Source organism: Oncorhynchus clarkii, chromosome 20 (genome assembly GCF_045791955.1).
Source record: "Oncorhynchus clarkii lewisi isolate Uvic-CL-2024 chromosome 20, UVic_Ocla_1.0, whole genome shotgun sequence".
Classification (NCBI taxonomy): domain Eukaryota; kingdom Metazoa; phylum Chordata; class Actinopteri; order Salmoniformes; family Salmonidae; genus Oncorhynchus; species Oncorhynchus clarkii.
The window spans coordinates 51,689,041-51,701,192 of NC_092166.1; the positions used below are offsets into that span (position 1 = coordinate 51,689,041).

The 12,152-nt window shown below is 40.0% G+C and overlaps 1 protein-coding gene across 1 annotated transcript in view; it reads right to left on the reverse strand.

The window, feature by feature from the left end:
• Positions 1-12,152, reverse strand: part of LOC139377480 (pro-neuregulin-3, membrane-bound isoform-like) — a 279,397-nt gene that overhangs the window by 52,691 nt on the left and 214,554 nt on the right. Inside the window, exon 6 of the mRNA XM_071120511.1 lies at positions 3,927-4,053. Within this exon, the coding sequence (XP_070976612.1) occupies positions 3,927-4,053 (127 nt within the window). The remainder of the gene's footprint in view (positions 1-3,926; positions 4,054-12,152) is intronic.

A 12,152-nucleotide genomic window follows, 5' to 3' on the forward strand; every position in this document is an offset into this window, starting at 1 on the left:
CAGAGATACAATAAAAGGATTGGCAGAGCAGACTGAAGCGACCAGCCTAATGGCTTGGCAGAATAGAATAGCCTTGGATATGTTACTGGCTGAAAAGGGTGGGGGTTGAATGAGGTTCGGAGCAGAATGTTGTAATTTCATCCCCGATAACACAGCTTCAGATGGATCAGTGACCAGGGCCCTGGCAGAGAACTCTGGGGTAGATAATGCTCTAACAAATTGGTTTGATAGTGTGTCTGGGAAATGAAAAAATGTCATGATCACTGTGTTTTGCACAACCTTCACCTGTGTGACTGTGTTAGTTTTGTGAGGATGTTGTGAGAGAGGTTCTCATTTCTAGGACTCTGGAGAAATCGATGACGGAATAGATGGTGAGATACGGACAGATTCCGAGCTCTGACTAGTGGGATGAAGAATACAGACTTCCAGGCCTAGGAGAAGGCTCTGTGTCTTTAAAATATGAGGAGCCAATGTTGGATGAGACTTTTTTCAATGTTTTATTAACTTCTTGCGACTCCAAACCCGTAACCGAGAGTGTAATCATACCCTCAAGCTCATTACCATAACGCAACGTTTCCTATTCATGAAAATCGCAAATGAAATGAAATAAATATATTGAAACACAAGCTTAGCCTTTTGTTAACAACACTGTCATCTCAGATTTTCAAAATATGCTTTTCAACCAAAGCATTTGTGTAAGAGTATTGATAGCCTAGCATAGCATTAAGCCTAGCATTCAGCAGGCAACATTTTCACAAAAACAAGAAAAGCATTCAAATAAAATCATTTACCTTTGAAGAACTTTGGATGTTTTCAATGACGAGACTCTCAGTTAGATAGCAAATGTTCATTTTTTCCAAAAATATTATTTGTGTAAGAGAAATAGCTCCGTTTTGTTCATCACGTTTGGCTAAGAAAAAAAAACGAAAATGCAGTCACTACAACGCCAAACTTTTTTCCAAATTAGCTCCATAATATCGACAGACACATGGCAAACGTTGTTTAGAATCAATCCTCAAGGTGTTTTTCACAATTCTATTAGATTAAAAATCATTCGTGGCAGATGGTTTCTCATCAGAGGCAAACGGAAAAATACTGCAGCTGGAGATTACGCAATAATTGCGATGAAGGACACCAAACGACCACCTGGTAGATGTAGTCTCTTATGGTCAATCTTCCAATGAAATGCCTACAAATACGTCACAATGCTGCAGACACCTTGGGGAAAACGTGGAAAACGTAAGCTGACTCCTAGCTCCTCCACAGCCATATAAGGAGTCATTGCCATGAGGCGGTTTCAAAAAATGAAATGAAAATAAATACATGTATTGTTTTGGTATATTCTTGTACAAAAATTAATGTTTCCATATAGTGTTTGATATGTCAGTATGAATTATTTAGTCATTAAGGGTGGATTGTTAAGATATTTTATCAAGGTTTAAGATAAATGGTTAAATAATTCTACTCAGAAACTTAACCATTAGGGATTAGAGGTTATGTAGCATGAACAAGGAGTAATTAAAAATAATAAAAACAGCTCCAACTAGGTTGGAGGGGAGAAGAGAGGAATGCATGTGTGTGCCTAACGAAAACAAAGAGGGTCCTTAACCTATGTTTGAACCGACTCAGCTATAACTCTGTGGCGATAAAATAAGACAGCGAGAGCCTCTCCAGGTTTTCCGTATCTGGGGGGGACTGGAACTATCTGCTAAGTGGTAATAAACTGTGGTGAGACGTCAGGAGTTAATCCAGATATGGTGTGTCGTGTATGTGCGCTAGTGGGTTGGAATGGACTTTAGAAGTAGCTTTTTCCTTGTCGGAGAGAAGGAGGAGCCTTCAAGACGCTATGATGAAATGTGTGGTATATAAACCAATGTACATTGTTTTATGACCAGCGCTCTCGAGAATAAATGCTATTGGCTAATTTCAGTTGACTGGTCTCTGTCCATTTTATGCAAATAAGGATCTTACAAATTCTTAGAAACGGACAGAGTATGTTAAATTGAATTGGTTAATGAACCCATAAAAACTAAATTAATCTAACAGCTCCTCACTTTGTTTCCTGTGTCAGCATTGATGTCGTTATTTTTCCCATGTCCAGATGCTGTTCCTGTTCTGTTTCATGCCCGTGTTTAATTAAATGTTCCCTCCCTGTACCTGCTTCCTCTCTCCAGTGTCGATTCTTATACATTTAGCATCGGTCACACCCTCCTAAGCCTTTGCCCCACCCATCTATTCCAGGATTCACAGTGTAGTTAACAAGCAAATATTTCAAGACTAAAAGTGGTGAAAGTAGTAGCAAAGTAAGTAGTAGTAAAAAATGAACACTCTGGTCCTTGGCCTTTATCCTAATTCTTCACATTATCCACTCCAGTAAAAACACATTGTATCAAATAACATGTACAGTGGGGAGAACAAGTATTTGATACACTGCCGATTTTGCAGGTTTTCCTACTTACAAAGCATGTAGAGGTCTGTAATTGTTTATCATAGGTAAACTTCAACTGTGAGAGACGGAATCTAAAACAAAAATCCAGAAAATCACATTGTATGACCGAGGGTGATTGACCGTCATCTTGAACTTCTTCCATTTTTCTAATACTTGCACTAAAAGTTGCTGCCTTCTCCCCAAGCTGCTTGCCTATTGTCCTGTAGCCCATCCCAGCCTTGTGCAGGTCTACAATTTTATCCCTGATGACCTTACACAGCTCTCTGGTCTTGGCCATTGTGGAGAGGTTGGAGTCTTTTAGATTGAGTGTGTGGACAGGTGTCTTTTATACAGGTAACGAGTTCAAACAGGTGCAGTTAATACAGGTAATGAGGTGAGAACAGGAGGGCTTACTGGTTGGTAGGTAATCAAATACTTATGTCATGCAGTAAAATGCAAATGCATTACTTAAAAATCATACAATGTGATTTTCTGGATTTTTGTTTCAAAAATTACAGACCTCTACATGCTTTGTAAGAAGGAAAAACTGCAAAATAGGCAGGGTATCAAATACTTGTTCTCCCCACTGTATGTTTATTTGTCACATGCACAGAAGGTGTAAACGGTACAGTGAAAAAAACTCTGACTGGGAAGAAACGGTTTGAGCAGTGAAGTAGATGAACTAAGATTTCATAGTTTTTTCAAACTTGTTGGGCAAGTGTAAAAAATATCAGTTGTTTGTAAAAGATGACAGATATTTTATTGATGAGGTTACTAAAACAGCTATGTTGTTTGATTGGTTGGAGGTATTTCTGTTCTGATTTTAGATTTGAAAAGTAGAGAAGTAATTCAAGATGTCATAACCTCTGTCAGGGATCATCAACTCGATTAATTTGTCTCTCTAGTATGCGTGGGAATACTTGAGAACAGATTTAATAAATTAAAATCACTTGGAGCTGATTTCCTGGTATTTTTACAGTCTTTTATGTCTAATAATGAAAAAACACACCAAAAAAAATATTTTTTTCCCCCAGGAAACTTGGTGGGCCAAATAAAACGACCTATGCAACAAAAGTTTGGCCCGCGTGCCGCCAGTTGGGAAACTGCTCTAAGTTTTTGTCTAAATTGCTGGGAAAGCGGTCAAAGTAGCTGATTTGTGTCAAAAGTAATGTCAGACCTTTTACAGTGAATAGAATGTTGGAAGTCATGATGTCACAATGGGACCTTCAGAATTATTTTATTTGTCCACTTTTAATCCCATTAGTGGATGAGGTTTTTTAAGACGGACAAAAAAAATTGAATAGTTTGAATAGTATAAATGTTTTATACAAGTTCCCTGGTCTGCATGTTTTAAAGTTATGAATTACATTTCTAGCTTTAACGGTGTAAGAGGAATAGTGTTCCAAATAATAATACAACATATTAAATTATCTCAAGAGATATTCAATTATCTCAAGTCCCATTAATAATTGAATAAAATGCTGGTTCCTTATCTCACCTTTTGAAGCTGCCAGCCACACTGAGGCCTTGGGCTGGATTTAGACATGAACCCAGAGGCATTGATACTGCACACCCTCAGATTCCGGCTCTCCAAGAAGTGTGCCCGGAGCTTTTCCTTGTGTCTCCTGCAGAGGGCAAGAGAAGCCATACTGAGTTTAATACAAAGCCCCACCTTCAGATTTCATGATCCTCAGATCATACTGTAAAGTACGCTCTGGGTTAGAGCTTTGTGTACCTGGATCTTGTACATTTATCCACTGTATTGTACTGCTCGTGGAGTAGGCATCACCCTCATCCACTTATGATGGAGTTTGTCAGCTCTATATGCTCAGAAGAAAATGTTATAACATTGGGTATATAACAAAAGGTATAATGCATTCAACTTGTTATGAGCATGCATATATTATAAGACATAATATTTTGTCTTCCAATATGGCAATATTTCAATTAATTTAAATTGGCTGATAATAACTTGCTCTGTGGTGAGGTTTCCCCTAGGTACAGATCTAGGATCGGCTTCCCCTCCCCATTCCTAACCATTATTGGGGAATATGCAAAACTGCCCCAAGATCAGCATCTAGGCAAGGGGTGTCAAACTCATTCCGTAGAGGACCTAAGGTCTATTTTCACCTTTAAATTAAGCCCGAGACCACCAGGTGTGGAAAGTTCCGTACTAATTGGTCAATCATCAATCAAGGACAAGGGAGGAGTGAAAACCCACAGACACTTGGCCTTCTGTGGAAGGAATTTGACATCTGTGGTCTAGGGTGAACTTCACTCTACACCAATATGATGATACTATAGATTATAAGACACCTTATATGGAGCCGATCTTATCACAAGTCTTTCAGTATATTAACACTAGAACCGCTGGGCTTCGATGGACCCCCCTTCAAGCGAATGAGCAGTCATTCTGACTGAAACACTCTAATAGTGCAATTCATACATTTAATATATGCTATCTCAAAATAATCATGTGGTTGTGCTTATGAAGGCCTTGGGTAACATTAGAATAATTTTTTTATTATACTTCAAATAACAAAATAGCATCTTCATTAGTTTGTAACTGGAAGCTAAATGTTAAAAAATCTAACCAAAAACCACCCCCTAAATTCAGGTTCAATACATTTTATTCGCGGAGTGCCTTTGTTAAAACTATGGAAATTAAAGGATATGCATTGGAACATGATAACAGCTTATTTTTATTTTGAGAAAATATAATAAAAAATTCCCCAATCTTTTTATGCATCTTCATACAATGGCATCAGTTGGATTTCACTTAGCTGTTATCCTTTTGTCCTAAAGCTGACACAATTTCGTACCTTTCACTTGCTTGACATACTTTGGCATACACTAAATGGTCAAAAATATGTAGACACTTGCTCGTCAAACATCTCATTCCAAAATCATGGGCATTAACATGGAGTTGGTTCCCCCTTTGCTGCTATACCAGCCTCCACGCTTCTGGAAAGTCTTTCAACTAGGTGTTCGAACATTGCTGCGGGGAAATACTTCCATTCAGCCACAAGAGTGTTAGTAAGGTCCAGCACTGATGTTGGGTGACTAGGCCTGGCTCACAGTCGGCGTTCCAATTCATCCCAAGGTGTTCGATGTGGTTGAGGTCAGGCCTCTGTGCAGGCCAGTCAAGTTCTTCCACACCAATCTCGACAAACCATTTCTGCATGGACATCGCTTTGTGCATGGGGATATTGTCATGCTGAAAGAGCTTTCCCCAAACCGTTGCTTCAAAGTTGGAAGCACAGAATGTTCTAGAATGTCATTGCATGCTGTAGAATTAAGATTTCCCTTCAGGGGCCTAGCCTGAACCATGAATAACAGCCCCAGACTATTATTCCTCCTCCACCAAACTGTACAGTTGGCAATATGCATTGGGGCAGGTAGCGTTCTCCTGGCATCCGCCAATCCCAGATTCGCCCATCTGACTGCCAGATGTTGAAGCGTGATTCATTACTCCAGAGAACACGTTTCCACTCCAGAGTCCAATAGTAGCAAGCTTTACACCACTCTAGCTGACACTTGGCATTGCGCGTGGTGATCTTAGGCCTGTGTGCGGCTGCTCCGCCATGGAAACCCATTTCATGAAGCTCCCGACGAACAGTTCTTGTACTGATGTTGCTTCCAGAGGAAGTTTGGAACTCGGTATTGAGAGTTGCAAGCGGAGACAATCTTTCAGCACTCGGTGGTCCAATTTGTGAGCTTGTGTGGCTTACCACTTCGCGGCTGAGCCATTGTTGCTCCTAGATGTTTCCACTTCACAATAACAGCACTTACAGTTGAGCGGAGAAGCTCTAGCAGGGGAGGTATTTGACAAACTGACTTCATGGAAAGGTGGCATTCTATTACGGTGCCAAGTTGAAAGTCACTGAGCTCCTCAGTATGGGCCATTCTACTGCCAATGTTTGTCTATGGAGATTGTATGGCTGTGTGCTCGATTTCATACACCTGTCAGCAACGGATGTGGCTGAAATAGCTGAATCCCCTCATTTGAAGGGGTGTCCAAATGCTTTTGTATATATAGTGTACCTTCGTTTGGATGTAGTGCATAATTCTGTCTTGTCATTCTTAAGCACCTTTGTAGACTGAAACAGTAGACTGATAAGACATCTTTGATTCGGTGGACTGCTGCTGTAAAGGATACATACCATTTTAAGATTATAATTATAATGGATCAATAACTATATAATGGCTCTCCCTGTTCTTAATTCACAATTGGTGATTACATAATTATGCATCATTCGCTTCACCTCACTCATCAACTCACCATCATACTTTACTTAATTTATTTAATCTGTTGTTATATGTGTGAAAATAGTTTCGGTATAGTTAAGTTTCAAGGCAATTATCAGGGTGATTATTAGCTGGACACTGAACTTTGAACTGTCAGAAGAAGTTTTGGACCCGACCCTATTCGGAAAAGGAGGGCAACAGGGGAAAACCATTCCAAAAAATGACATGCCCTGCTAAAACTAGTTATAACTCCAGGTCTGTTGGAAAATTTAAGATTCAAACACCAACAGTATGTAATATAGCCTTGTTAAATCGACAAAATGACTGCTTTAGTGGTTCTGGTGTTAAGTGAAGTGTTTGTCAAAAGCAAGACACCAAGGGAAAATGGCAAAGTTTTTGATTGTGCAAAGGCAACAAAAGGAGAATATCATATTTCCAGGCCTAAAGGAGCTGTTTCTTACAAAGTGAGAACTACTGAATTAAATAGAGCACAATTTTTATAATATTGTATCTCTATTGTGATGGGTTGTTCCCACACCATTGGATTGCATGGACCAACCTCAACATTCTTCATCTTCATAGAGGACAAGATCGTATAAAGACTTTTGAAAGTGTGCTGCAGCAAGGACGGCTGTGTTGTGCATGTACGTACAATACATATTGTGCAATTACAGTATGAGTGTATTCATACGAGAACTGCGTTTATTTGTCACCGTCATTATAATACCGAACTAAACTGAACAAAAATATAAACTCAACTTGTAAAGTGTTGGTCCCTGAAATAAAAAATCCCAGAAGTTTTCCATACGCACCAAAAGCTGATTTCTCTCAACATTTGTTCACAAATTAGTTAACATCCCTGTCAGTGAGCATATCTCCTTTGCCAAGATAATTCATCCACCTGACAGGTGTGGCATTTCAAGAAGCTGATTATTAAACAGCATGATCATTACACAGGTGCACCAACCTCAGAACCACGTGTAACCACTACAGCCCAGGACCTCCACATCCGGCTTCTTCACATGCGGGATCGTCAGAGGAGAGGGGGGGCATGCTGGGAAGTATTTCTGTCTGAATAATGGCATTTTTGGGGGAGGAAATGATTCTGATTGGTTGGGCCTGGCTCCCCAGTGGGTGGGCCTATGCCCTCCCAGTCCCACCCATGGCTGCACCCCTGCTAGTCATGTGAAATCCATAAATTATGGCGTAATGAATTTCAATTGACTGATTTCCTTCTATGAACTGTAACTCAGTAAAATATTTGAAATTGTTGCATGTTGCATTTTTGTTCAGTATAGTATAATGGCAGATTCAGATTGTAACTTAGAGCAACAAAACAAACCAAAATCAGTCATTTTTGTTATGGAAGGAGGCAAGAGACATTTGATTGTTGGCAACTACAGATGATGTATATAAACACTAAATTACTAAGAGGGTGCACTATTTCTAAGGCACTGTGTCACCATCTTTATACTCCTACACCATTGTTTAGAAGGTTATGGAAGATATAGAATGCATTTATTAATGGCTACATTTTTATACAGTGGGTTGTGAAGGTATTCACCCCTCTTGGCATTTTTCCTATTTTGTTGCATTTCAACCTGGAATTGCTGACAACATTTATTGACCACAACCACATAACTACTGAACACAAAGACATATTTCGAATACAAAACTACTGACCATGCAACTGCTGATCACAACCATCCAACTTCTGACCACATGTAGATGAACAAAACCACAAAACTACTGACAACAACGACATAACTATAAATAGTGACCACAGCCACCAAACTTCTGACCATAACCACACAACGACTGAACACAACCATACAACTACTGAAAACAAGTGTCATATTTCAAAAAAGCTTTTTGGTGAAAGCATACCAAGCATTTATGTAAGGACATCTCTCAGCAGACACAACATTACAAACAGCTAGCAGCCAAGTAGATTGGTCACGAAAGTCAGAAAAGCAATAAAATCGCTTACCTTTGATGATCTTCGGATGTTTGCACTCACAAGACTCCCAGTTACACAATAAATGTTCCTTTTGTTCCATAAAGATTATTTTTATATCCAAAATACTTCCATTTGGTTAGCACATTATGTTCAGAAATCCACAGGCTCGAGCGGTCACGACCGGGCCGACGAAAAATCCAAATAGTATCCGTAAAGTTCGTAGAAACATGTCAAACGTTTTTTATAATCAATCCTCAGGTAGTTTTTACAATACATAATTGATAATATTTCAACCGGACTGTAGCTTCTTCAATAGGAGAGAGAGAGAAAATGTCTGCTCCAAGCTGTTGCGCATGCAAAACACTCCTGGCACCCAGCCATCCAATGACGCGATGTGATCTTTCTTGCTCATTTTTCAAAATAAAAGTCTGAAACTATGTCTAAAGACTGTTCACAACATGTGGAAGCCATAAGAAAAGGAATCTGGTAGATATCCCTTTAAATGGAGCGCAGGCAGGCAATGGAACAGAAAGCTTTCTGGAAAAACAGCACTTCCGGGTTGGATTTTCCTCTGGTTTTCACTTGCAATATCAGTTCTGTTATACTCACAGACAATATTTTGACAGTTCTGGAAACTTTAGAGTGGTTTCTATCCTAATCTGACAATTATATGCATATTTTAGATTCTGGACCTGAGAAATAGGCAGTTTCATTTGGGTATTTTTTTCATCCAATCAAAATACTGCCCCCTACACTCAACAGGTTAATGCCCTCCTTGCCTGGTCCATGAGTTTTGGTGGGCGGTCCTCTCTTGGTGCCATATTCTTTCCATTTTTTAATAATGGATTTAATGGTGCTCATTGGGATGTTCAGAGTTTAGCATATTTTTGGTCTTCATGGTGCCGCTTGCTTGGTGGTACCACTTGCTTAGTGGTGTTGGAGACTCTGGGGCCTTTCAGAACAGGTGTACATATACCGAGATCATGTGACAGATCATGTGACACTTAAATAAAGTCCACCTATGTGCAATCTAACTAATTATATGACTTATGAAGGTAATTGTGAGTTTTTTGTACGATTTTTTTTCCAAATAAAGAACTATTTAAATTACAGGTTGTAACGCAACAAAATTTGAAAAAAAGGGGGATGAATACTTTCGCAAGGCACTGTATTCTAGACACCTTCATAGACACTTTTAAATACGAACAAAGTCTCATTAAACATTTTAAATGTTACTGTCCCTACTACAACAATAAATACTTAAATACATGCAATTTTAACTTTGAAATATTACATTGAAAAAGGGATTGGATTTGGAACTGGGCAAGCTCTCGGGCGTGAGCCAGGTGCCTCATTCAAAGCCCAGGGCGAGCAATGGGTAGGATTCTGTGTTTTAAAATGCAAAAGCGATTGCGTTTGATAAAAACGCTTAACCTGCCTTCCCAATTAAACTAGTTTGAAAATTCAAACATATATTTTATGGAAAAGGGATTTATGTTTCTGTAATCGTGGCCAAAAGTTTTGAGAATGACACAAATATTAATTTCACAAAGTCTGCTGCCTCAGTTTGTATGATGGCAATTTGCATATACTCCAGAATGTTATGAAGAGTGATCTGATGAATTGAAATTAATTGCAAAGTCACTCTTTGCCATGCATATGAACTGAATCCCCCCAAAACAGTTCCACTGCATTTAAGCCCTGCCACAAAACGACCAGCTGACATCATGTCAGTGATTCTCTCGTTAACACAGGTGTGAGTGTTGACGAGGACTGGAGATCACTCTGTCATGCTGATTGAGTTCGAATAACAGACTGCACCTAAATCAACCATTTATCGGATCATCAAGAACTTCAAGGAGAGAGGTTCAATTGTTGTGAAGAAGGCTTCAGGGTGCCCAAGAAAGTCCAGCAAGCACCAGGACCATCTCCTAAAGTTGATTCAGCTGCGGGATCGGGGATCCACCAGTACAGAGCTTGCTCAGGAATGGCAGCAGGCAGGTGTGAGTGCATCTGCACGCACAGTGAGGCAAAGACTTTTGGAGGATGGCCTGGTGTCAAGAAGGGCAGCAATGAAGCCACTTCTCTTCAGGAAAAACATCAGGGACAGACTGATATTCTGCAAAAGGTACAGGGATTTGACTGCTGAGGACTGGGGTAATGTCATTTTCTCTGATTAATCCCCTTTCCGAATGTTTGGAGCATTCGGAAAAAAGCTTGTCCGGGGAAGACAAGGTGAGCGCTACGATCAGTCCTGTGTCATGCCAACAGTAACGCAGAGACCATTCATGTGTGGGGTTGCTTCTCAGCCAAGGGAGTGGGCTCACTCACAAATTTTCCTAAGAACACAGCCATGAATAAAGAATGGTACCAACACATCCTCTGAGAGAAACTTCTCCCAACCATACAGGAACAGTTTGGTGACGAACAATGCCTTTTCCAGCATGACGGAGCACCTTCCCATAAGGCAAAAGTGATAACTTAGTGTCTCAGAGAACAAAACATCGATATTTTGGGTCCATGGCCAGGAATCTCCCCAGACCTTAATCCCATTGAGAACTTGTGGTCAATCCTCAAGAGACGGGTGGACAAACAAAAAACCACAAATTCTGACAAACTCCAAGCATCGATTATGCAAGAATGGGCTGCCGTCAGTCAGGATGTGGCCCAGAAGTTAGTTGACAGCATGCCAGGGCAGATTACAGAGGTCTTGAAAAAGAAGGGTCAACACTGCAAATATTGACTCTTTGCATCAACTTCATGTAATTGTCAATAATAGCCTTTGACACTTATGAAATACTTGTAAATATACTTCAGTATTCCATAGTACCATCTGACAAAAATATCTAAAGACACTGAGGCAGCAGACTTTGTGAAAATTAATATTTGTGCAATTCTCAAAACTTTTGGCCACGACTGTACTATGCACTATGCTGCCTTCTTGACAACATGACTGAGTGGTGCAGACTACTGTTATGTTCACGTCACTGGCTATAAAGCGGTGCAGCTTCATGCAAATTCCAGCAATGCAGCTTTTGATTACCCGGAGAGGAAATCTCTAGCTAGGCAGTAACACCAAAGACAGTACAATATGAAGATGGGCAAAAGCTGCTTCGCCAATAGAAATCCCCGATCACACTTGTAGGCCATGCCATGTTAGCTAAGTTGGTTAGCTAAGTTGGTTAGCTAAGCTCATGCGCAGAAACGCCATCTCGTGCCGTCAAATCAAAAGCACTCCTTTGATATAAAGTTGTTTTTGATCAAAATGAAAATGTGTCAGTTATTTAAGACATTGGCTCGAGTCTAGGTTGTGCCAAAAGATTTTGAGAAAATTAAAACTACTAAGGAATAATTTTTCGCCTCTCAAAACCCCATCCTGGACTGCTTTGCAAATGTCTCTGGGTTCAGAAACTCTGTGGTAACATGTTGCTGGATATGCGAAGACTGTCACAACTTCCAACTTCCGCACAACTTCCGCTCCTCTCCTTGTTTGGTCAGCGTTCAGTGATCAACGTG